At 43.2% G+C, this 26,426-nt stretch overlaps 1 protein-coding gene across 1 annotated transcript in view; it reads right to left on the bottom strand.

The window, feature by feature from the left end:
• arhgap23a (Rho GTPase activating protein 23a) overlaps nucleotides 1–26,426 on the bottom strand; it is a 35,855-nt gene that overhangs the window by 3,889 nt on the left and 5,540 nt on the right. Inside the window, 23 exon segments of the mRNA XM_005468897.4 lie at nucleotides 58–89; nucleotides 3,942–4,035; nucleotides 4,767–4,808; nucleotides 4,905–5,030; nucleotides 5,122–5,211; nucleotides 5,312–5,385; nucleotides 5,485–5,563; nucleotides 6,224–6,376; nucleotides 6,474–6,592; nucleotides 7,107–7,225; nucleotides 7,438–7,499; nucleotides 7,607–7,915; nucleotides 7,998–8,135; nucleotides 9,269–9,311; nucleotides 9,400–9,508; nucleotides 10,370–10,525; nucleotides 14,219–14,900; nucleotides 14,902–15,813; nucleotides 17,349–17,403; nucleotides 18,382–18,460; nucleotides 19,309–19,401; nucleotides 20,597–20,621; nucleotides 23,809–24,012. Coding sequence (XP_005468954.3) covers nucleotides 58–89; nucleotides 3,942–4,035; nucleotides 4,767–4,808; nucleotides 4,905–5,030; nucleotides 5,122–5,211; nucleotides 5,312–5,385; nucleotides 5,485–5,563; nucleotides 6,224–6,376; nucleotides 6,474–6,592; nucleotides 7,107–7,225; nucleotides 7,438–7,499; nucleotides 7,607–7,915; nucleotides 7,998–8,135; nucleotides 9,269–9,311; nucleotides 9,400–9,508; nucleotides 10,370–10,525; nucleotides 14,219–14,900; nucleotides 14,902–15,813; nucleotides 17,349–17,403; nucleotides 18,382–18,460; nucleotides 19,309–19,401; nucleotides 20,597–20,621; nucleotides 23,809–24,012 — 3,795 coding nt within the window.

Raw genomic sequence — 26,426 nt, 5'->3', positions numbered from 1 at the left:
AATCTGTGCGTTCAGGAGGTTGGACAATCAGGCTTGCTTCATGCGAGGAGAGGTTACCTTTGATTTCGCTGAATCACTGTTGGTTGAATCTGGGGAAAAGGAAACGGAGACATTTGTGGGTCAGAACGGATGAAGTAAACAAAAGGCCAGAACAGTCATGGTGGAGGACACAGAGGGAGTTGTTGTGATCATCACTTTTTTTTTTTTTAAAGGAAAAAAACAACAATAAATCAAAATAACTGCTCCTGCACTGCTCCCTGCATGCTCTCTACAGACTTTAATGCTGATTTTGCTATGAAGCAGGTTGTTTTCCATCAGGTGCAAAGTGGACAACACCGCCTGGGACATTGCTTCTTGACGTGCGCCTAGTCACAACATCAGGGATGTAAGCAAATACTGATGTGATATAAAAATATTGTGTCTTTTTTGGCAAAATTTATTTTTATTCTCAAAAAACTGCAAAAAGTTTTAATTGTTACTTCAAATGTTGCAGGCAGCGGTTCATTCGGTGCTGTTTTTATGGCGATGGATGCTTCAGGGATTCAGATTAACCTCCTAACGCCTAAGTCATGGCAACCTGTCTGGGTTTAGCTTTGTTTTGGTCACATTCCAAATAGGAAAAATTTTCATAAACAAGAAGATGTTAGATTTCCTATAAGATGTAATAGATTTTGACAGCATTACAGTCTTTTTTTCTTGTAGGGGAGAATTTTATAAAGGAGTGCAAGTTAACTAAGCCCCTTAAAGGGGTCGCCAATGACCTGGCAGATGCAGATGGAACAGTTTTGATTGGATTAAATTTATGCATATGATGTTCTGCTCCTTAACCCTAAATGGGAAAAAATATCACAATTGCATCTACACAACATACACAACGGTTTATTCTGTAGTGAGCAGTGCAGCTGCAGTTTTATCTCCAATTCCTGTGATGGATTTTTAAAGGAACTTGTTTTCCTCTGTGGTCTCGGACCATAACAAGAACAAAGACAGTGAATCACACACTGGAGTGGAAAACAATGATTGGGGGGGGGGAAGCAGGGTTTGGTGTCGAGGAGAAACTTCATTAGAAAAATCACGGCACACACTGATGACATCACGAAAAACACGGATGGCATCGGTCAGTGAAAGAAGCAGTGTGAAAGAGAAGTACGAAAAGAAACATTCCTCACAAATGAATGCAGGAATGAAGCCCTGGATTTGTCTTTCATGTATCGTAGTAAAGGGAACACCCAAATCTCTCGAGAAACTGGGAAGGGTTTGTAAGGTGTTCTGGATGGAGCTGTTTCTCAGGGCGTCAGCAGTAATGATCACGTCAGTGTATTTTGTGCTCAGCTCAGAGAAGTTCTCTCGTTTACTAGAGGGCTAGTGATGACATTCAAAATGTTTCCTACTGCTACACTAACATCACTTACCCACTACAATTCTGATACACACAGGACCAACGCATTCCTAACGTTTTACTAATGCATTACTAACGCATTATGCCAGCCCAAACTGGCTTTAGCATAAAAAGAAACTACTGTCACTATTTACAATTAGAGAGCAAAGTAAGAAATGAACCGACTGGATTTAGAAAACAACTTTTGTAAATCACCCATAAAACCAACAACACCTGAGTTCTATTATAGCAAGTCTGGCCTCTTAAGCTAACTATGGTTAAAGCTATGAGGGGACTTTATAGACAGAAACAATTAAATATTAACAGATGACCCTTCTGAATCATGGTCAGCGGGCCCGGTGGCGCCAGTGTCCGGCAGCCTCGCCTCTGTCAGTGCGCCCCAGGGCGGCTGTGGCTACAATGTAGCTTGCCATCACCAGTGTGTGAATGTGTGTGTGAATGGGTGGATGACTGAATGTGTAAAGCGCTTTGGGGTCCTTAGGGACTAGTAAAGCGCTATACAAATACAGGCCATTTACCATTTTCATCTGAACTTTTCTAATGTGAGGATTGCAGGGAACGTCCCATCTTTCCCCATCTTTTTTCTGTTGTTTCTTCTTGAATATTTTTTTTCATTTTCATCAGCATAATTCTGTTGATTAGTATAGATTTAGTATACGTTACTAGGATATTACACATGTAAAATATGAATTTGATGGGTTGGATACTCGAGTATTCTCTCCATACCATCACTGGTGATGATCCCAGTCCGAGCTTTGAACTCTAACCCTATGTTTGAAGACAAGCAAAAGGTAGTTTTTGGAAAAAAGTCGGATTTTTCTTTGTCTTTGACTGAAAAGACATTCTGTAGGTTAGGATCATCACTGATGATAACTTAGATCTCAGGGGTAAGGCAAAGTGAAGCTCAAGTGCAACCCTGGCAGATTAACTGATCTCAGTACAAGCCTACATCAGCTGATACATTTCTAGGCAAATCTCATATAAGGCGCATAATTTAAGCTGCTTTGCAACCCATCTCCACCCCAGCTGTTCTTTTTGCAATGTGTCTGACTAAATGAGTATCATATCCTTTGTGACTGAAGCCAGGCCTGCTGCTCTTCCTGCTTGTATGCAGGCTGGCTGTTAGGAAACCTCAGAACAGACTATAGTAGTCCTGACTCAAATACAGTTATATGTTGCCCTACATAGCAACTTTACAGTTTTACAAGCAAGTACGGAACAAACCTTATAACCTTATTTTGCATATATTTTTTTAAAAGATAATGATATGAGATGCTTTGCTTGTTACCATATATGCCAGTGCCACATTAGACATTCCTAGCTCACACTGTGCCGATAATACATGAGAGGACACGTCCCCGTGAGTCCACCCCAAGTAATTAGCTAAACAGACTTCCTGTTACGTCTGCACTCACTTTGGCTGCAAGGAGGGAGCTTCCAGCTGCCATCTTGAAGCTTTTACACAAAATATCTTCTTTTGAAGGGATAATGAAACAATGAAACAGCACCATGCAGAGTCCCTTTAGAGGCAGAAGTGGGGTTAGGATTTTTACGATGGGGCCACACAGACCGAGATTGCCTGTAGGATGAGTGCAGCGCAGTGCTCGGCAAGGCACAGGCCACCAGTGAAGGAGTTGTCTCTCAGTGACAGAGCACAGTTTACACTCCGGTGTCAGATAAAGCAGCTTTAACACTCAGAGAGCATCCAGTCATCCATTAATTCATTAGTCAGACTGGGGCCGACATTGAAGTGACATGTTTTTACAGAGACTTCAGTCTGACACTGAGAGGGAGACGCTGACTTTCAGGAGGGTAATGGAGACCATGGAGACACAAACCATCACCACCGCTAACACACACACACTCTCTCATACCCATTATTTCACTTTCACAGTATGGTGCACTGATTCGGTTGCACACACACTCACACACACACACACACACACACACACACACACAAACAGTGCCATCCTACCGCAGTGGCTGCTCCACAGGCTCAGCTGAGAGAAGGAAATGCAGAAATGTACAGAGAAAGTGAAAGGTGAGCAACATGGAGGGGGAAAAAAAGAGGTCAGCAGAAAGGAGAGAAGTAAAGGCACACTATCAAACACAGAAACACTCAAACTGCTAACGGATGTTCATTCCTTGAGCTGCTTTCCAGTTCTGTTGGAAAGTAGGGAAATCATGCTTTAAACTGGGACAAACTTCCAAGGAGAATTCTGAATCAGGTCAGGAATTCTATCAACTGCCTTTAAGCAAACAGAATCTGTTAGTTCTAGAAATATATTCCTTCAGATTAATTGTAAAAATCTCTCAGCGGAACTTCAGTGATCATCGGTTTCTTTTAATATTTATAGATGTATTATTGTTGTCTTGTTTTAGACAAACCTGGCTGCACAACATTCAACACACAAGTGAGGAATTACCTACTTCCAGCTTTAAATGAAAAGCAGCAGCATTCGTTTCGCGTTTACTAATTCTAACTCAGTGCTACTGGTGTGGCTTGGTCAGAGAAAGGCAGAGCTGTAAACAGCGTGCTCACCCGAGGCTTCGCCGAGCAGGGCGGTCCTGCCGATGTTGGAGAGCAGGTGGTCGATGTTGGGGGCGGGCTGCACGTCCTCCGTGTCCACTGGTGTCTGCAGGGATGGGGGAGATTTACTTTAAAAACTCGGAGCATTTCATCCATAAACTGTTAAGTATCTGCCGTAGTTTTAGGGGCCTTTTATGTCTTTATTATGGGCAGTAGATGGCAGGAAATGAAGAACAGAGTGAGACAGACTCAAATTGGGGACGTGGCTAGCATCTCAATCCGTAGGCCAAGAGCTCAAATGCAGCTATCATTAATTCAGCTCCATTTCTGGAGATCAAGTGTAGCGGCTGCTGCATACTTATGAGACAATTATCATTAGGGAAATATTAGTTATTGAAACTGGAAGAAAATTCCTAGAAAGGTCAATAAGTCTTGAATGATTTGCTTTTGAATGCATGTCTCAACAATTTCCAATTTCACAAAGATTAAAGATTAAATGTTGCCACCAAACAGCAAAGTGACTTGCTGGGTTTGTCAGAGAGCTCCATCACATCATGAGAAGAAAAATCATAAATATTAAATGACCAAATAAAAAGAAATAATGAATGATGTGACTCCTCACTCAACCAGTAAGTCATTTTTCTTAAATGTTGGATACAATGTTTCAAATTCCCCCAATAGTGGATTTTCGTTTTTTCTGTCATTTTCCAGGGTAATAGAGATTGTTTCACAGAGCTGCTTCACAGTTATTTGCAGTGACATTTGCAACTTTGTGCCAAACATTTTGCACTTCTTTTTTGTCAGTTGCAGCATCTATCATTGCCTTTGAAAGCATACCTTCTCATCCTTGTCTAGCTCGTCAGTGAAAAACCAGGTGCACTGCAAGAAAGCCGGAGAAAGAAATACTGAGCATGACTTGGATACTATTAAGGATGTAAGTGAATTCTACTGTATTTGCGCGTTTGCATCTCTCACGTGTTGTATGAGCGTTTCTACGATCTTGTAGCGGTCCGGCATGTGAGTGACCATGTCTTTCATGTTGTCCTCAGATGTCCGAACCAGCGTCGGCCCAAACACGAGAGCCAAGTTACGAGGCTCCATCTAGAGACGCCAGCAACACATTGACGACATTAATGCCAAATACTTAACAGTGACACATTTCGTCCGCATTTACAAATTGACTTTATCCCACCTTGTTTTTATCCGAGCTGTCAGCTACAGTCTTCAGGTGACCAACCAGGAACTTGAGAGTGTGGTAATAATGATCTGGGAGGTCGCGGATCTATACGAATGAAAGGAAAACAGAGTGAAATGTCAAAACCGTAAACCTGTTTAACCTGCCGACTTCTGCGCGCACTTAACCCAAGCGGGTAAACACATACCAGCTTCTTCATGGTCTTCAGTCTGTCGGATGCATTTTCCATCCGATTGGCATCGATGAAGTCGTTGTACTTGTCTGTTAAGATATGAGAAGATATAAAAAGTCAGATTAAGCTGTGTGATTAGGCTGCATAGCAATGTTTTGCGATGGCATGTTGGAACCTGTTGGTCTCACCGTTGGTGAAGAGTGGCTCTGGGAGTTTCCTGAAGAAGGATTTGAGTAAGCTACTGACGACATTGAGGTCCTGCCACTTCTGCGGACGACAGAGCACACAGACACGAATCAGATATCGTTACGAATCACCTTTTTGTACTAAAAGTGCCAGTTAATTGTTTCTTTTTTCCTCTCTTTGAGGATCGACAGTATCCTTGCCTCTACGATCATGAAAAAAAAAGCGCATCCCAGTGATCCAGCAGGCTTGTAGAAACACATTCAGGAGCAATAACTTTAAGTTATGGTTTTCTGCATGACTTTAGAAGCCTCTCACATTGTTATCGAGGAATTTCCTGGAATCTTTTCAAACAATCTTTGGGAAGACTGGCAGCTGTTCTTGAAGGTTTTCCATTTCTACCTCTTGGACAATAACAGACTTCAAATTGTTTGGAAATGAGGCGCTCAAACTTGCTAATGATCAGTTTATCAAGTGCATTCAATTAGCAGCACCTGGCTGCCACTTGCCATCTTAATTCATGTGAAGCAGTAAGTGTGTACTTACTGCTTCTGGATTTTGCCTTATTTTTTGCTAAATAAATTACAGCACTGAGGTTCATCTGAGGTTGCGTTTACAGGCTATTTTAAGACCTACGAAGCACCAGATGATTTTTTTATGTGCTGATATGTAAAATCTCAGAAACGAAAGAGGCTGCACTTTTTTCTTTTTTACACTACTGAATGTATATTTATATTTCTGCACCTCCTCTGCAGGGTTGATGTCCACGCCCTTGTTGAGCTGCTCCTGGAGCAGCGACACCATGGCGTTATTCCCTGGGACTCGGTAAATGCCGGTGTATTCCAGACCCATCTCCTCCACGAGGCCGCAGCAGATCTCCACAATCATTGGAACGAACTGCAGAAGAAGACACGGAAACGTGTGATCACAGAAAAAAAGGAAAAGGAAAACAGTTTTACCGCATTCAGGTGGTGACGAGGTCAGTGTGGCTAACCTTGTTATTTGTACCAGGTTGACATTCCTCCAGCCTCACACCGAAAGCTTTGGGCCCAGCCTTCTTTGTCTTCTTCATGATGTTAATTCCCCATGGAGACTTGGGAGGGCTGCTCTCATCTGTAGGCAGGTTGAACAGAAACTTAGCAACTTCCATGTTTGATTAAACACCTTCTTATCAAAAGGCTGTCACCCATTAAAACAAAAATAAAAAAGGATTTGAAAACCAGCAGACTGTTTTAATAGAATGGGATTTTTAAAAAAAATCTCTAAACATTTGAAAAGGTTAGTACTTACTTTGGGCAAGAGTTGCACTTTTTAGGTCAGTCTTTTGTATAGTTGCTTTGTGTTAGCATGATATAATTAAATATTGAAATAATATGGACAAAAAGAGAAGAAACAACAAAGCAGTTGACTAAAGGTGCCTCCACAACAAGAGTGAATATGACAACTAAATGATGAGCTATTCACAACTTTGAGGAGTTCCAAATACACTCAAAATTGGTTCAATTAATTCTTTATAGTTTTGATCCCGAGATCAGTTTGAAGTCAGAGTCGGTAGCAAAGTTAGAGCCCAGCATTCAGCAAATGCCGAATGCCAGCGTGGATGGCTTCTAGTCTCCCCGACACTGACCTTTGCCTTCTGGTTTCGGCGAGCGTGGCGCTCCAGCAGCGTTCTCCGTCTTATTGAGCAGGAAGGGAGGCTTCATACGGGACAACTTGGGAGAGGAGTCTGGCTTGTTGACAGCTGGACTGTAGGGGGAGACAGAGAGACAGTGTAGGTACTACTGTTGTGGTTCATTTAAATTTAGCTGTATCTGCTCATCCGGTGGCAAAAATCCAGGACAGGTTGGTGTAAATTTGACTTCAATTTAAGTTAACCTGCATTTTTCTGGTGTGTGGGAGGGGAAAATCCAGGCAGGATGAGGAGAAAGGACAGCAATATTCATGATCAAGTGACTCACCTTTGTTTTCTGTAGTCATTAAGCTTCTTATTAATGAGGGCCTGCCTGGAAAAGCCGAACTCCTGCAACAGATAAACACGCCTGCATTATGAGTCTGAGGTTTTCACTGAGAACATATTAAATGCATGCAGTTATTGAAAATCTGCCCGGTAAAAGTGTGTTCTCTGACCTCGTTGTCTATCTTGCTGTTCTCCCCAATGACCTTTATCCAATTCAGCATGTCCTCCCGATCCTCCGCTTGCAGCAAGTACTCACAGAAGTCCTGGGTGGTCAGCCGGAGGGCGTGCTTTCGTTTGGTCTCGCTGTACGCGATGTCCACCAGGCAGCCCTGGATGCTGATCGGCTGCTCATCCTCGGCCGAACCTCCAATTGTGGCTCCGCGAAGCACCGCCTCCCTCTTATCCTTGTAGAGGAACAGCGATTGGGAGCGAAGAACCGAAAAGACGCGCTTCCACGGACGCATTGCGCTGCCTACCTTCTGTGAAGGAAAGAGGAGATGTGATGCGACTCCTTTGCTGTGCTTTCCAGATTTCTCTTGTAATTAAGCTCGATTTGCCCACCTTGCCCTTCTCGGTGTGGATCTGCTTGTAGTGCAGCCATCCTTCTCGCCGTACATCGCTGTAAGTGATGTTTCCCAGCTCCGAGGTGGAGTGACGTTTCGACCGAACCTCCTCCGCTGTCCCGATGTTGTCCAGAGACTGAAACACAATCAGAAAAGTTTTCAGGAAATTTGTTGACTTTCTGTTTTCAGTTAGCTAGTTTTTAGAGCGAATTTTCTCATTTCAGGTTAGTTTTAATTATTTGAAAATGTTTAGTTTTAGTTTAGATTCTATTGGTTTCAGTGTTAGTTTTAGTCTTTTTTATTTTGGTCGTATAACATTTTTTTTTACCAAACTAACAGAAACCAAAAGTAAGCATCTTACTTTTTTTTTTTAGTTAATTTTCAAAGTTCACAAAATGGTTTCAGCAAGTTTTCATCTTCTGTTTATTTTTTATTTTAGTTGGTTACTTTTTATAACTTTAATACTTATTTTTAACCCTTTTTTTTCCTCTCAAGCTTGTTTTATAACGTGCAAAGATACATCGATGCATATTATTTTGTGTTGCTAATTATTGTTTAAATTTAAAATTGCTTTTAAAAAATACTATGCAACAGTTTCAAAGAAAATTGTACTCTTCACACTGACCTGGCTTGTCATGACAGAAGATTGCAGTAGTTTCCGTACTGCAGGATTTTGCAACGCCAGTTCAGGCATCAGCTATCAGACCTTTATGTGTCTTTGCTTATGGCCAAATATTACCTGATAAAAGCTTTATTAAAACATAACACAATCCTTTCCTTGCACAAATAAAAAGCTGATTTAAAAAGCTGTAATAACAGAAGACACACTCATAGTGTTCCAGTGTAACCAGCAGCTGACGGTAGCTGTAGTTAAATTATATTTAACGTTGGCAAACTTAAGCCACGTGACCTAACACTTCATTTCAGACTTTATGACTCTTTTATGGCAGCGTGTCACAGAAATAACACCTCACTGGTTTTAATGACAAAAGTTAAATATGATTTGTTTCTCTGTAGCTCCGCAGTGGGAGGAAGAAGTCATTTGAAACTCCTTCGAAACCTCTTAAAAATATCAATGTTGGTTTGCTGTAATTAATTCATTGCCTTAGTTAAATAAATACAAATGACTATTTTTAATTCAATGTGGGTTGATAATGATTTAGTTGCATTTGTTTGCATTTCAGCTTCGTCTTTGAATTTTATGATAACATGCAAAGTATTTACAGATCATGTCAGTTTATGTGTAGTAATAAAAAGTGAGGAACTCACCCCATCTGTGAAGAAGCTCTTCACTCTTTTTGGAAGCCTCCTACTTGAATATAACATCACAACAAAGAGTCGTTAATATTAATAATGTGAAATATGATTTCTATCAGATGTCTAGGATCTGCAGTACTTACAAGGATCGTCCGTCCTCTCTGAACGTGTTGAGTCCTTCGTCACATGACTTGGAGCGCTCGCTGGAGATGGCTAGAACATAGGAGGAACGGCGACTGGATTTAATACTGCCTGCTCAGTGAAGGATGAATGAATGAATGGAGAGAAAGAGAGAGAGAGAAGAGAGCAGAAAGAAAGAGAAAGAGAAAAAAAACAGAGAAAGAATGTTGATGTAATGCCAATCACCAGAGTGGATGGTGTTGGATTAGGAGATTGGGGCAGTGAGGGAGGAAGCGGGAGGTGGTGGAGGAGGTGGGGGGGATTTACAGGGCGAGTGAATCAGCGACTTGGTGGAGATGGTCAGTAGGGACATGAGCTAGAGGAGTGGGTTAGACTGGGTTCTTTGGACCGTTTGCTCACCTCTGGCATACAGGTGTACACACCGATATTCATTTTTTTTGTGCAGTTTTTTCACAATCATGCAAGTCTGGGTTTGTACACCACCAATATGGGCTAAATTAATTTTAAAATACACAGATTGGGCTTCATGCACACTTAGAATTGTGACCAAAAATGTTCTAAACCAATGTGTTCAAGTCCGGTTTACAAATTCAACATGCAAACTGCTGAAAACTTCATCTTGTCAAGCTATTTTGGTTTTTAAGGCGTTCAAGTGAGATTTTAAAGTTCACTTCTGATAAAAACGAACTTTTTTTTTTCAGTTCTATAAAATAAAACATAAATTTCCACAACTTAAGTGCATCCTTAAGTTCAAAATTTCAGCTTTTCCCCCCATTTGTGTTAAGAAAATAAGGCAGTTAAAACACAATAAGAGACAAAATACTTCATAAGATGGAAATTACAGCAGTTATAAAATTGTATACTCTCTTCAAATCTCATGCATGCTTCATAAATCCACATCGGAAATAAAAGGAGGATCTTAATTTCTGGCTGCATGCAGTGGCGAGGAGGAGGGAGGGAGGGGGCACTCACTGCAGTCGTGTGAGAAGAGCCTAGTGAGGGGGAAGGTGAAGGTGGGGGATGCGGGGCTGTTGACCACGGCGGGCGTTGAACTCATGCCGCTGGAGACAACGGAGGACGCCGGCACGTGCCGGGCGCGCAAATCGGCGCTGGGGCTGGTTGGCTCGTCTGTGGGTGGGTGGAGGGAAGGAAGGAAAGGGTGAAAGAGAAGGAGAAGGGTTAGGTGTTAGCAAAAAGGGCGAGATGGTAAGAAAAAAATGGGTTGGGTTAGGAGAAGGTAAGGAGAGGAGAGGTTTTAAGGGAGAGGAACGATGAGGAATTGGAGGATTACCATCAGAGAGACTTAAAAAGAAAACGCTTTTCACAGTTTCTTTCACTTTATCTTTAAATTTGACTCTATCACCTTAAAACATTTACCACAATACTTTAACGTGATGCACTTCCAGATTCACGTGAGAAGTACAAGACAGTCAGAAACACGTACATTTATATGGTCATTTAAGAACACACAGATGAAGCAGAAGTCACTAAAAGCTCCTGTCCCCTCTCAGGAAAGTAAGCATAACTGCGACCTGACTACAGTAAGAAAAAGTCACACAGGAACATGGCCAAACAGGCAAAAAGCTGACAGAAAATACAATACCTGCGTCTTCTGCTGCCATAGGAAGAACTGTTCAGTAGCTAACAGAGAGGAGGGGGTTTTGTTACAGGTTTACTGGCTCATGGTTTCAGTTCTTTGTGAAATCTACCCTAGCGCAGGCATGATCTGATACATGCAAGAGAAACCGTTGCTGTCCAAAAGGTAGAAAATCAATTATTGGGCATGAATGATCTTTTCCTTTCCTTTCCAACATAAAAATTCTGGGGATTTTTTTTATGCTGATAAAGAAACTTAGTTTTTAGAAGACAAAGGCATAAAATGGTTAGGATCACACAGGCTACTAGTCGTCAGCAGTTTCAGGTAAAGTAAAGGGATATGAAACTCTAGCCTACAGAAACATTCATACACAAACACGCTCACACTTCCTGACTGACAGCAAGGATTAGGGGCTGGTCTGATATTTGCATATAGTGAGGAGAAGCTGGATTTGCCCGTGACGTTTTAAATTCTCAGGACCGAAATGCGTCGAGGCTCTGGTTTGCTCTCGGAGGAAACAGCAGAGGGCAGCACAGCCTCACTCCGCCACACCTCAACTGACCACCACATGGTCACTTTAGAAAAATCCTGCACTGGTTTCATATTTAATTTTCAACTTGACTGTTTCCCTATTTTAATAACCATCTCTCTTCTTACAGTCCAGTCCTCTAACATCCTTTGTCTCTTCCCTTTCTTCATCCTCTTCTTCCCGCCCTCGCTTTTCTATTCTTCACTCCTGTGCATTTTAGAGGCCGACATAAGGCGGAAAACATTCCCAGTCTGGGATAAGGAATCTGCCTGTTTACAGCATGGCCCAGAAATAGCCGGGCTGTGGGTTTAACAAAGGCCGTCATTAACAGGCAGCCAGAGCGAGCTCAGAAACACGACACAGAGACAGACCAGCAGAGGGGAGCAGCATACTGAAGTACACTGTGCTGCTGCTCTACAGCACATATAGTAAAGCAGGAATTCCTGACTCAGATTTGTCCTGGAACGAAAGGTGAAGACAGAAGAAATGCTTAAGGACTCATTCCTCTTTGGAATATTTACTTTCTTAAGAGGGACCTATTGTCCTCTGCATGATATACAGTTCCAAATAATTCTTATTTATCTTTACTACATCTAAACTGGACCTCATTTCATGGACTCTGAACTATCTGAAACCAACCCATTTAGCTCCTCTCCCTTTAGGGCAAAGATGCCAGCTTTCCTTTGACTGGCTGCCCCTCACAACTAGAAGGTTTGAACTCCATGTGGAGTTTCTTAGGGATATTCCTTCCTCTCTGACATCATACAGAGCCAAGAGTTGAATAGTCTGAAGCCCGAGTTTTTGCAGCATGTTTTACTAGCTGCTGGGGGTGATTAAGACCCCTGTACTCCTGCTTACGAAATATCTCATAGAATTAACTGACTATCAAACTAACCTGTTTGTTTTACATGCCAGATGCAATGTAGCAACTGTAATGCAATGTAGAGAAGTTTAGACCAAGAAAAATGAGAGAGAATGAGCCTGAGAGTCAGAAATACAAAGTAATTGAAAGCCGGTGCCTGTAAGAAAACACAGAGGGCCAGTACACGAAGTCCATCATGTCCAGGGTCCAGCTAGTAAAGACACTCATAGACTGAACCCCCACATAAAACCCTTCATCGAGTAGAGCAGTACAATAGCTGCATTGAAGGCGGGAGCCCCCACTGTTCCCCACAAGGACCATGACAAAAACCTCCTGGTAATTTACAGCTTACAAAGACTCCAAGTGGGCGCAGAATAAAATCCTGCAGCAGCATTCGATATAATTTGTTGTTTCATTTTGTATGAGCTACCAGAAACAGAGAAAGTATTAAACACTTCATTGAATTTCGGAAAAATTCAATATGGTATACGAGATTTGATAAAAACATACAGTATCTGCATTCAGACACGGTTTGCCTTTGAGCTGCTATCTCACAGACACCCATGCTTTGAAAAGAAGAAGAAAAACAACCGCCCATGAAATTGCATGTCCCTAAACAGCCTCAGATTATATCAGCATCTGCGTCAGTTAGATAAGAAAGAAAGAAAGAAAGTAAGAAAGAAATAAAAGAAAGAAAGAAAGAAAGAAGGAAAGAAAGAAAGAACGAGCGACTACTTCTTGTCTACCCTAGTTTCAGTTTATGGATATTAAACATGTCCTGGCCTGCTGCTCTGGCTGCTTGGTTTCATTTAATTCAGGTGAAAGTACGAGGCAAGAACGTGCTCTGACAGACTGACAGAGAGGCCGAGAGATGCCTTCCTGGTTTCCTGTATTTTCTCTCTTTAAATGATTCTCTGGGGCAGAGCGCAGCTTGGCTCAAATATCCACAGTCATTCCAAGATAGGTCAAAGCTTCCCAGTCAGCTGATTTGAATCTATTCAACATTAGGGCAAGTTTTCCCCAGGCTGCGAGTGGGCGATATAGGCAAGTCCAGCCTCACCGGCTGACTTCATTTGCTTGTGGTTTGAGTTTGACTAATGTCCGTGTCAAGTGATAGAATCTAATCAGAAGCCTACAGGGCCCCTTCTGTTTGAGCCTTTTCAGAGCAAGAAACAAGCTCGAACACGATCACAGTCAACTCCCACTGACGGCAACATATGCAGGCCATAACTGTAGAAAACAAACAGAAAAGACTGCATGTCCTGCTCGGACAGTGCTATGACAGATCGTTATTAGTATTACTGGTTTAGATTAAAACCATTCAGAGTACTGTCAGTAGCTGCTGAGCTCCTGTCACGCCTCAACACACAAAATCAAACTCCACCAATGTGAAATTGAAAATTATCCCTCTAAACAACAACCCACATTCAGGAAGTCCAGACCTCCACCTCATTTCCTCAGCACAGTGAGGTGACCTTAAAGTCAGGAGGGCAGCCAACAGGATTAGTGAACTCCCATCGCACATACGACTAATATGGTGCGTAAGACTGTGGGAATACCGCTATTACCCAACGCAAACATTCACAGACTGATCGGAAACTGTCTGGGCAGACTCTGGCGTCTGAATATACAGACGAGGAGGAAATTAAACAACACACAAATTCAAATTTTCATCTGCTTTGCATTTCCTCTGTTAAGCTTTCGCTTACGTTCAATAAACACTCAGTGTAGATTACATTTTAGAGGACGACTAATGAAAGGTCAAGGTCAGTGTGTTTTGTTAGGGAAGTAGGAGAAGGGACATGGGAGGAAGCTTGGAGGCTCCCTACTCACCTATGAAGGGGATGGAGGCCAGAGAGTCATCCTCTAGTGGGAGGGGAGCAAGGTTTCCATTTGGTTTGCCTGAGGCTACATCTCCTGTGGAACCGGGGGCTGGGGCTGAGTCTTTGGGATCAGGAGAAAACAAAGAGGGTTCTAGCCCGTCCAAAGGCAGGGCATAGTGAGGGTGACGCATACCCTGGACATTCCTCCGCCCGGTGGGGGGTTTCTGCCTCATCACCACTTCCTGGGTCTGTGCCGCCAATTCAGCCTGCCCTTCCACTGCCCCTCGTTCCCTCTCGTGGTTTGTTGGCCTGTACCCTCTGTCCTGGGATTCGGGCGTGGCGGAGGCAACTGGAGTTGTGGTGGAGGCAGTGGGAGGTGCTGGCGTCCCCTCTGGAGGGCTGGTTTTAGGTACTGGGTTCCAGTTTAAGTGGGGGCCAGAGTATGAAGGGTCCCTGAACGAATGAGCCTGCTGCAGGATGCGGCCTGTTTTGCGGTAAAAAGATGGGCTGTAGCTACGGTAGCCCACCGGCTGGTCGTCCACGCTCTGTCCAGGAGGAAGCCGCCTGCTCTGAGTGGGCGCCGGCTGTGGCTGGGTGTGGGTCTGCGGGTGGTGTTTAGAGGTTGGCTGTGACTGCCGGGACACTTGAGGAGCTTGCGCTGCGCTAAAATGGTTGCCCTGCCTGTGGTAAGCGTCAGTCCTGGGGGAGGCTGGGGGCCTGCTGGAGCCACGCGGGCCTGTCAATCCGAGGCGAGACCAGTCCAGCTGCTCCTCGGTCCAACATCTCTAACGAGCGACCATGGTGGTCGTAGAGGGCGAGCAAATTTTCAGAGCGTGTTCGAGTGTAGTTAGAGGCAGTGTGGTCTCCGTAGGACCAGTATGGCTCCCCTTGGGGTCCGGGTCCTGACTGCTGAAGTAAGAGCAGAGTGTCCTGGGAGGCGCTGTGTGGCCAGCCACCTGTACGCTGCTGCTGCCTCCTTGATTCACTGAGCCGGTCTTGAGAGTAGCTCCGATGGCGGGTCTGCATCTTGCGTACTGAGCGATCCGGCTGCTGGTTGTGGTACCAGTCAGAGAGGGCCTGCTGGCAGCGGTCACTGCGGCTGTGGCTGACCTGTGGCTGAGGGGGACTGGTCCAGGCTGAGCTGGACTTGCGTGGCTGAGCCTGTGAAGAGCTGGCACCATGGTGGTTGGGGTAGTGAACTTGTAGCGGGCTGGACAAAGGGCCTCCGGAGGAGGAAGACGAAGAGTAGGAGCGTCCCCTAATCTGGCCCTGAGGCTGCTGGCTGGTCATACCGTACTGGATCTCCTCTGTGCGGTGGGCTGGACTGCTGTGACCCACACCACCGGGCTCGCCTGGCCGCCCCTCCTGCCAGCTGGCGGGGCTGCACACAGCAGATCGGTTGTCCAAGGGTGATGAGGGGCTGGAAGAACCTGGCCAGCGACTCCAGTTATCCAGCTGGTTCTGGCCCATGGGGGATGAGAGGGGAGCTCCAGAAACCGACGTCGTCTTGGAGCGTGGGTAACATAGGGGGGGTGGCGGCGGAAGGTTTTCAGCTCCCCCAGCGTACGGTTCATTACCCGTCAGGTAGGCATCCTGGGAGTACGCCTAGAGAAAGGAGGAAAGATGGAGGAACCGTGAGAACAGACACGACAGGAAGAAATGTGAAATTATAAAGGTAGATAGGTAGGTAGGAGTGTGTCTGTGGGCGCCTGTGTGTGCGTCTATGTATGTGTGGAATGAGAAGTTTAAATAAAAATGGGCTCTTCCTGTAAACAAGTTTGACAATGGCACAGTGTCGTGCCACTTTACACACAACAACAGCCTGAAAGGGGAAGCTTCTGAGTTATTGCCACAGTTTGTCCCCGAGGCCTCGGCTCTCCACACAAACACAAACTAGCTACCAAACTGGAAGAATTCCCCCGAGAAAAAGCCACAACACTCACCGCACTGCAGCCAGCTATAAATATGAAAGTATCCTCTAATGTTGTCTAAACAAATACAGAACACACACACACACACACACACACACTTTGCTGCTTTAGGAGAATCCAAATGTAAATAACTAGCTTTAAATTACCCGATAATTTCAGGAATCTGCCACAATGTCATATTTAAACCAAAAACACACCTACTTCCAGTTATTTTTAAACTCGTATGACAAAGAAATTTTAAATCAGAGACAGTTTGACACTTTTAAAGGTTTACCTAATGAAAAGTTTAGGCTGTCCAACAGAGTCTTTCCACAGCTTGTGCGTTAAGACTGAAGCCACACAAGCAGAAAAAGAAGAGCTCACCAACACCGCGGACGCGACAGCTCTGTAGCTAAAACATTCTGCTCTTCATTTTGTACCGCGTCCCCGTCCGCAAACATCCAGACTTTAGCTTCTTTTCTTTTCCTTTGTATTTGTGACTTTTCTATCTGCTCTATCGACTTGTTTCTGCCTCTCTCAGATCTTTCCAAACTCCCTCTCTCCTCCTCCTCATCTTACTCCACCCTGTGGGAGTGTGGAGGGAGGTGCGCGGGACTGGTGAGGTCATGCTAGGAATGCAGCAAATACAGGCGTAGCAGCGAGGGGAGGAGCGAGACAACAGAGGAGGGGGTTTATAATATTAAGACACGGCAGGACGCTTGTAAGGAGAGGGCAGTTTGGGGCATTTCTGGGAGGAACGGTGATGTTTCTGCATCTGTGAGAAAGACCAGTTAAATCAGGTCATCTGGTGTTTGTGTGTGTTGACGAGTTGCTCCAGGTTAGTGGGAGGGGCATTTAACGATGCATGTTGAATCTTGTGAAAAAGCAACCTGTGGAGCGATAAAAATGTGTTTTACGGAATATGGGTGTGTGAGCGAGAACCGAGTTGTTGGGTTGTTTTTTTTTTTCCCCAAGCACAAACTTTGACAGATACTAGTGGTTTTAAATGATCATGTGTTGTAATCTAAACACAGAGCGGAGAGCCTGTGAGTCACTCTGCAGCCGTTCTAACAAAATCTTGAAATTCTTCAACAGTGACGCTGTGAATCATCTCTGCAGACTCTGCAGTGTCCTAAAATAATGCATGTAATATGTGTGGGTTTATTTTGTGTGTGTATTTGAGGTGGGGGGGGGTGAAATATGTGTGAAAAATCTCATACTCACACTTACCAACTGAAGCACATCTTCATCCTTTGGCATAATGGAGAGCTCCAACACGCTCTCACTGCAGGACATGCGACAAAAAGAGACAAGAGCAAGAATAAGACTTCAGAGACAACATTTGTACCTGTGGATTGTTATAGCTAAAATAAAAATACAATAAAATAAAATACAAAAGAAACCTTAAACAAACTCCAGCTATTCTTAAATGAATACCAGTTAGGAATGCACTGATTTGAGCAGGAGGATAATGAATCAGTTTCATCAGGTAACCTGAACTGAGGTATGTCACTTGATGTTTCATACCTTCCATTGAAACTCATAATATACAGCAAAAGACTAACAAACTATGTGAAAGGCAGAAAGCCAATCAGAACAGTTGATTGTTGGGATTTTTTAGTTAATGTTGTTTTGCCCTTGTGTGAATTTTTAGCATTTAGATTGATGAAATTATGTTATTTAAAAAAAAAACCCCCACTGTGGGCCAATTAAACAAGTATATTTTTAAATGTGAAGTCACGTACTCCCTCCTACATTACATTTGGGCCATTAGATATGATTTGGATGCATCGCATTGATCTGTCATGAGGTTATTCTCTTATCTCAGGGTGAAACAAGCCATTCCTGTTGCTGCCTAGCTCGGCTTATAGCCAGATGGTAAGCTGGCAAGCATGAAGATATACACGAGTCAGTGCACATATCTCCAGTTTTTGCGTGCGTTGTCACTCTCCTATGACTTCTCTTTGGATTTTGAAGTCTAATAAAAGAGTAAAAAGTCAAAATCCAGTCACCCTGTTGGTTCTAATAACAAATTAGTGTTAAAAAAAACTGAGTCCAGCAGCACCCACACAGTATCTGGATCTGTGATCATGAAAAGCATGCAAATGTGCAAAACACAGTGCTTTGGGGTGCTCTTTTTAAAAACACATGTTAACCTGCGACTGTGTTTGCTGTGGCTATAGTAAAAAAAGAAAAAAACCTCACAGGACAATAAATCAACACCTAAAAGGCTCTGAAGGGGCTCACAGGAAGGGATTCTTACCTGTTCTGAATGAGGGCGATCACCTGTGAGTACGTCTTTCCTAGAATACTTTCTCCATTCACTTTCACCAGCCGATCCCCTGCACAGCATGGACAGATTGTCATATTATATCACTGATACGTTTGTGAACAATGAATCTGCAAACTCTGACCTTTAAAGCAAGAGGGAATGATAAAGAAACTGGGTAAGGGGTAAATTCCCTGAAGGCAGACATCAAAATAATAAAAACCAGGAGTGAAAAATAAGTAGTGTACTTTGTGAATAATTGACTCTGGGCTGTCTAAAGTCAGCAAAACCAAAACCACATTAAGCAAATCACCTGTACTGTGTGGAATCACAAGCCAGCTTTAACTTAATCTCACACTTTTTCACTTCATGTGGTAATCAATGTGTCTTAAAGGCAAAACAGTACAGCAATAAAATTAAAATAGCTTTCAAGGTTTTTTTTAAAACCTGTGCTTATTAACAGCATAAAGAACAGGTATGTTTAGTACAGCTCAGCTCTTGTGAACCAAGGCCTGGAGGAAAGGCGTCCGATAACTACCTGCTCAAATTTTATATGCATTTGCGGTTACTTTATGCAAGCTGAAACACATACGCGGCGCTCACAGGGCGTGTGTTTGCATACGTTTGAGGTGCAACTCTGTGGATGCGTCAGTTTGTGTTAAATCAAGCTGGTGCTTTAACACAGAGTACTGGTTTGCTCTGCTGTCACAGAAATACACAAGAGGAAAACCTCAGACACACTGAGCTCTCATTCTGTAATAACTCTCGTCTCCTGTGAAGATCAGTTCTTCCCATAAATTTGTTTTTATTGTTAGTCAACTTCCCTCGGCATGCTCATGCAGCATCACATGACCTGCACGCAGAACAGATTTCCAATGCAAATGGAGGCGTCAACACTCCAGCACAACATGTTCCTTTTACCTGTGCAAAGGCCCGCCTGATGGGCCGGACCCTTTTCTCTCACGTTCTTCACAAATATAGTGTCCATTGGCTCCAACTGACCTTTCTGAAACCCTGAATGACAACAAGAAAAGAGGGGATGTGCAAAGATCAGGACATAGACAGATTCAGTTAATGCACAAAGAAAGAAAAAGAAATGCACATGTGGGTATGACTGTTTTCACGCATGAACATTTACCATTATACAATATTATATAATATTATTATATATATATTATATAAATAATAGTAAAATAACATAAATAAAATGTAATTCTGTATTGGAGGTGCACAGTACAACAATCCATTAGTTTACTTACATTTTTTGCATGAACTCATTTGGGTAAATTCACTTGCATATCTAAGTAGACATGACATTGATATACAGATGTACTCTCTGATGTATTTGTTTTGCGATTACTTCATGAATATCACCTGGGAGTCCACGCCAGGCTGGTTGTTTGATAAGCGCTACGCCCACAAATCTTTCAGAAGCGCAGAGTAAAGCTGCAGGCTCAAACAAATCTGTTCTCCTTCTGCTGCGCTACACCTACGAACGGTTACTGCTGACACTTTCTTTCAGTGCCCATCAGATATTTGTTAAGGGTTTGTTTTTGACACGAGTAACGTGGCTCCACAGTGTATTTGTTTACACGTTCAGCTCCCGAGTGAAAACTCCCTCGTCAGGTGAATCCTGGGAGGAGGCACAAATGCCTCGGGGGTTGTGTCAGGAAGAGCATCTCCTGTTAAATTCTTCCAAATCACATATGCAGAGCTACCTTCTGTCCCAACCCCGAGTGAACCAGGTAGCAGCTGAAAGTAGCACTTTTTCAGACGAGTAAATACGTCCTTTAAATACGTCCATGAGCATCTAACTCAGAGGTCGTCAGACTGTGGGGTGCAAAACTAAGGTGAATTTTTTTCAGGGTAAATAAAAAAAGAGTCTGCTGATGCTACTGCATGTTTATTTATGTAAAATTACATTTCTTATTGATATTTATTGATAAATATTCACACTTTTTTTCAGCATCTCAAGTCAAGAAAACTAGAAAAAGCTGGATAACTAGAAGTGTAACTGCAGGTGGATTTTTAAATGTAGTACTTTATAGCATCCTGTAGGTGGCGCATAAAGGCTGCAGAGCAGGCAAGACATGAGGGAACTACAGTAGGGTCTTGCCTCAATTACATCATCATTATCCCTATCCCTGTAGTAAGCTTTAACTGGAGCACTAATAAAAGACTGAGAAGGCAAAAAATAGAGGCAGCTCACCCTTTCCGTTACCATTCTCCTCATCCTGCAAACAGAAAGACAGAATTACACATATTAGAGCAAATTTAAAGCGTTAAATTCCTGTAAGAGACATTTATTGTTGTCCTAGTAATTACAAACACATTTGTTGAGATGGTCTTTGGCCTCGTTTAAGAAGTTCTAGACGAGAGAGATCTGATAGCGAGGGGTAAACTGTTCCACACGCGCAAAAAGGTCGACGTGATGCAACCCAAGCTCTGAGCTTTAAAAAAAAAGGTTTTACTTTTGCAAATGTGGGAAAAGTTGCTACTTCAAACACTGTCACAAAATTGACCATATACAAAGATTTGCAGGACAGAAACTGGCTGTGCCACATGGAAAATTTTGCAACCAATAATAAAGCACTTTTTTTTCATGCCCATTCAGCATTTAACTTTTAGACAAAACCGAGGGAAAAAACAAAAGCTATCACTACTTTTCCAGGCAGGAATGCTACCAAGTGCTGATTCGGGGTTTACATCATGTAGTAGAAAAGCCTCATACATGGCCCTCATACTCCAAGGTTAAACACAGACATTGCAGCAGGAAACATTTTCTAACTTTGGCCACAGGTCTCAACCCCAGGTGACCTTTTTCCGAACAGAAACCAAAATGTGGAAGGATGAGATCAACTGTTTACAGCTTTCCCTCACGTGCCGGTGACTTCACTGACAATTTATGCCAAACCTCCTGATACCGACCTGTTTGTTTTCATGAGCTCTTAATGTTGCAGATCCAGCACAGACACTGACTATCTGGTTTGACAATCTGCAGGTGCTCTGACATCACACACACACACCGAGTAAATAAAGGTGGGGACAGTGAGAAACGAGGTGGTGAGATTTGATAGCTGCAGGTTCTCTGATCACCTTCACACACACACCCACAGACACACACACACTAAGCTGAGTGGACAGTTTGTGGGTGGGGGCACGGTGGGCTGACTGCTGCCGGGCTTTATCCTGCGCTGAGTGGGCTCATTCCGGGCTCTGCAGACAATGGTGGAGGGTTTAGAGGCAGAGAAAGGATAGCTGCCGACCCCAGAATAGAACTCAGAGCTGGGGACACTCACCACCCGGCCAGTCCTAATTTCAACACATCCGGAAGGAGATGGGAAGAGGTGGACACAAAAGTCTATGCTAGGGATTCTATACATTTGGAAAATTACTCATCCCTTAATTTATGCGGATGTCTGGCACTGGATTTAAAAGACTCTAAACCTATCAAGGTGTCACAAAAAAATGCATCCGTATCCACCCTGTTGCTCACAAGGTACATCCCAATTTTCAGTGATAATAAAACAGCAACTCATCACTGTATCATCACACTAATAACGTGTTACTTTAATGTTAATGTAACACACTTTTGGTCCAAAATTCAGTATTAAGATCAAAGTTAGTGGACGAATAGTTATCTGTGTAGGTTCTCCGTCATCACGGTAGTCTGAGGAAAGCGACTGAACTTTAACCTCTCGATCCAAGAAAATTCTCCTTGATCAAATGGTAACTCTTCAAAAAACAGTGTCCTCAGTTCCCAGTTCAACGGTGGCAAATATGTACATTACTTGGAATTTATTGCTCGTAAGGAAAGAAATGTGACAGTAATGTGCAAAATGTGCACAGGCCATTACTGACCCGAGAAACACAAGGCTGGTAGCTAAAGACCACAGACCACCCAAATTTCTACTTGGAATGAGTGAATTTTGACCAGGTGACAAAAGCAGAGGTGAACAGGCTTTTAGAATCAGACAAAACAGAGGAAATGATAAAAAAAGACATTTACAGTTGATTACTGTCACCACATTTTTCTTTCCTTCGTGCTGTTTTTCACATAATCTACTGTAGGCTTGGGGATATAATAAATAATAAAAGGTACTAAAATCTAAAAATAGATCCGGTGTATGTCCTCCCTATCTGAATGAGTACTTCAGCTTATGTGTATGGCAATAGCATGACTGCTGTATGATGTAACTCAGTAACAAGTACTTTCTTTGCTTAATTACACAAAGTGATTAAGCAAAGAAAGTATCAAAGAAATCTGTGGTACTGTAGTTACTTCTTTTTTTAGTTCACTTCCTTTCACATTAAATCAAATATTGTTTTTATTTTCAAAGTGAATAAAAATCAAGTTACATCCTAATAAGAGGAAGTGTCAAGAGAAGGCTGTGAAGATGCTGAAGGGTCCTGTTAGAACCACAACCCAGACGACCTGTGGATCTTCTAAATCGAGAGCATGAGTGAGTCACAGACCCTGTGAATCTGTACTAATTGGACACTAAGAGGTTAATTTGGGAGGTTTCCAATGAAGCCTCTTCAGATAAGAACAGAAAGATCTGTGACTCCAATTGTCCAAAAAACAACATGTGATCCCTTCTGAGGCAGAGGAGACAAGGGCAGAAATGAGGCCAAAGGCCAGCAGTGGGCCTATTGTCCAGGCCTGGCATGGTACAGCCTGGCTGCCAGTGAGTGGTACCAGGATAAGACAACAGATCCCATTCAATTCGTGTTCCTATCTGCAGCTGCTAGATGGTGGGGTGGTATAAAAATAATAGAGGCCTTGTTTCAGCTGGCTCACCCCACCCCAGCCTCCACATCCCTCAATTTCACATCTGGAGACGTTTGCCCCCACACCTCAAACAGCTAAATAACCACTCGGGCTCATTTCCCAACACCAGAACAAGCCTGAGTTCACCAGAGACAAAAACAGGCCTGTGAAACAAACAGGAATAAAATGGAGGTGTTTTTTAAAATTCCTCAAAGTAGTAAAATCTAAGCCCCGGTCCTTGTTCTGTCTCCAAATCTTGTGCCTCTCTTCCTCTAACAGCTCGGTTTCTTCGTCGTCTGCTGTCTCTAATCAGCCAGGCTTGTTTTCTCCCTTTGTCTTTGTGTTCATTTTGCTCCGTTCAACCTCGCTGACCCGCAGCCACAGTATGATTGGCTTTATCTCTGAGCTCAAATTGGCTCTCTCCTGAGTTCAGCAAGTTAAAGTTAAGGCCTTCGAAACCCCTTTAAATGCCAGCTAGGATGAAATGGAGACCATGTGTACTATAAAAACAAACACAAAGTACTTTGTGACACTAAGCCCTGAAGCACAAATGGTATTTTTTTATAACATAACTCAACAGTTTTAAACACCTTTAACATTTAAGGCATTTTCTAGTCTTTCAGGGACCTGCAGACATCTGTGACTCTCACCTTGAGGTTAGTGTGCAAAGCGGATTCTGGAGGATAAACGATGAAGTGGCGTAATGTGAAACCGAAACCCTGGGAGTTCTTATGGAGGACCAGCGTCCGGGGACCCTTCCAGCCCATGCCGACCCCCTCCCTTCCCGGCCGGGTCGCCATCGGCGGCCGAGGGTTGTCACCGGCTGAGGAGAAACCATCCCTCCGCCCCTTAGCCTGTAAACACAAAGAGATATGGTTAAAAACATTACCCGCAGCAATAAAAGTAATTTTATACAACAAAAATGAAATAAAGACTGCATTTTGTCATTTAGTATGCTGGAATATATGCTTCCAATAAGATTTACGGGCATCAGAAATGTCAGCAATATCAGTTCTTTCCCATTATTCACACCAACACTAGAGAAAAACCTGCAGTTGTCCAGATTTATGGCTCACTGGAGAAGCACAAGGTGCCTCTGTACTCAGTGACATTAACTCTGCCGCTGCCGGACTGCTCATTAGCAGCTTCCTCGTGAAGTCCTGTCTGCTAGCCTCTGCATACCACCCAGCCTCAGAACAATAGTCAATAAACACACCTGGGGGAGGGCAGGGGCGACTATCAGGAAAAGCGGGAAATGCGGGTATCACCCAGTTCAGACTACAGTGACCTTGGTCGTAATTATAGGGAGAGAAGATCCAGGGACTCTGAGAGTAGAGAATAAAGGCAGATTTTCAGCACAGCTCTCTAAATTTCTCATTCCTGCTGCCGAGTAAATAAGTCCGGCAAGCTCAGCTGACAGACACACGTGAGAACTATCACCCGCCTGCTGCCCCATCGACCCACATCTGTCAGTCAAACACAATCACCTGACCAAACAGGCAGGAGTGGGAGCGAGGGAGAGGAGGAAGAAGGGAACCTGAGTGCCAGCTCACAGCTCAAGTCTGCTGCACACATCAAGTCACTGCAAAACTTTTCTTAGTATAACTGAACTCCCTGCACTCTCACACTCTCCCAAACTTAAATTAAAACACTGTAATGACTAGTCCGACCAAGTCAGCCCGGTCTTTCAGTCACCGTGCCGTGCTTTATTTTGTTTAAAGCTGCAATCTTCTGCATACTGATGGTAAAAATAACTTCTTAGCATCTTACTGATGGACGCTACAGCATAAAAATGCAATGCACAGCAGACAAAAGCAACATTTTTAACAGTTCCAGAAATGGTAAATGGCCTGTATTTGTATAGCGCTTTACACTACATTCAGTCATTCACACACTGGTGATGGCAAGCTACATTGTAGCCACAGCTGCCCTGGGGCTCACTGACAGAGGCGAGGCTGCCGGACACTGCGCCACCGGGCCCTCTGACCACCACCAGTAGGCAACGGGTGAAGTGTGTTGCCCAAGGACACAACGACCGAGACTGTCCGAGCTGGGACTCGAACCGGCAACCTTCCGATTACAAGACGAACTGCCAACTCTTGAGCCACGATCGCCCGAAAGACAAATTATAAACAGTCGGATCATTTTTCTTCTTAGTAAATGATCATTTAAACAAAAAAAAAAAAAGACATTGATTTGTTTTTCACTAACTAAAGATGAGGGCTCACACTGATACAAGCAAACCAGGAGCTGCACGGGGATCTTAAATCACATTGCACACATTTTTACGCCTACGTATTGTTTCGGTTAAATCAGCGATGAGCTCAGGAGGACACCAGATTAAATTATGACATTTTATCTAATCTTACTTGAAGATTAGATTACATTAGATGAAGTAAATGATGACAGAGGTAAAGGTTGCCCGAATAAGTTCGTACACTGGTTAAATGCTAACGTCATACACTCTGAGAAATGCTACAGGAGTCTATTAAAAGTAAATGTGATCCACCTCTCACCTACTAACTGTTACATTAATGTACAAAACTGTCAACGGATACAAACAAGTACCACCTGCTTGACCGCCTTCACATTCACCTGGGTTTTGCACATTTACTAAAGCATGGGGCAACTGCTGCTGTGATTTGGCACAATATAAATAAAACTGAATTGAATATAAATTTTTCATTTGTGCTATAAGCCTTTAAAACCCTGCAGCAACAGAATTTTTACTCCCACACAGAATCTTCAGCACATTTTTCAGTTTCAGCACCAAAACTGAACTAATTTGATGACTAACAAAAACATCGGTATACTGGATGTTTTACTTATCTTATGATGTTTTTTCCACAGGTTTTATTGATTTAATATGGGATGAACACCCCTGTCAAAGGTCACTTTGTGACATGCCATTACAGCCCTAAAGATACAATAAAGGGACTTATTTTATGAGTGTACAAGCCACGAATCAACAAACGGAGGCCACAGATGTCATTTTAGGTGTGATTTGATGTGCATGTCACTTGATATGAAAAAAGAGTGAATCCTCTGAGATTCAGATTACTCAAACCACACTGAGATATGAGTCAGTGTGAACTTAAAAGTCGAAATCCTAAACTGTATTGCGCGTCTTCAGATTCTGTGATTGTGTATGTTGCGTACATGTATGTTTTCGTGTCAGTGGGTTAGTGTTTCTAGACCACATCATCTAGATGCACACCCCACATTCCACTTCCTGACCTCCCGATAAACATGCTTACACGCAAACACA

The sequence above is a fragment of the Oreochromis niloticus genome, linkage group LG4 (genome assembly GCF_001858045.2).
Source record: "Oreochromis niloticus isolate F11D_XX linkage group LG4, O_niloticus_UMD_NMBU, whole genome shotgun sequence".
NCBI lineage: Eukaryota > Metazoa > Chordata > Actinopteri > Cichliformes > Cichlidae > Oreochromis > Oreochromis niloticus.
The sequence above is the reverse complement of the archived record's forward strand: the minus strand, read 5'-3'. Positions and strand labels throughout refer to the sequence as shown.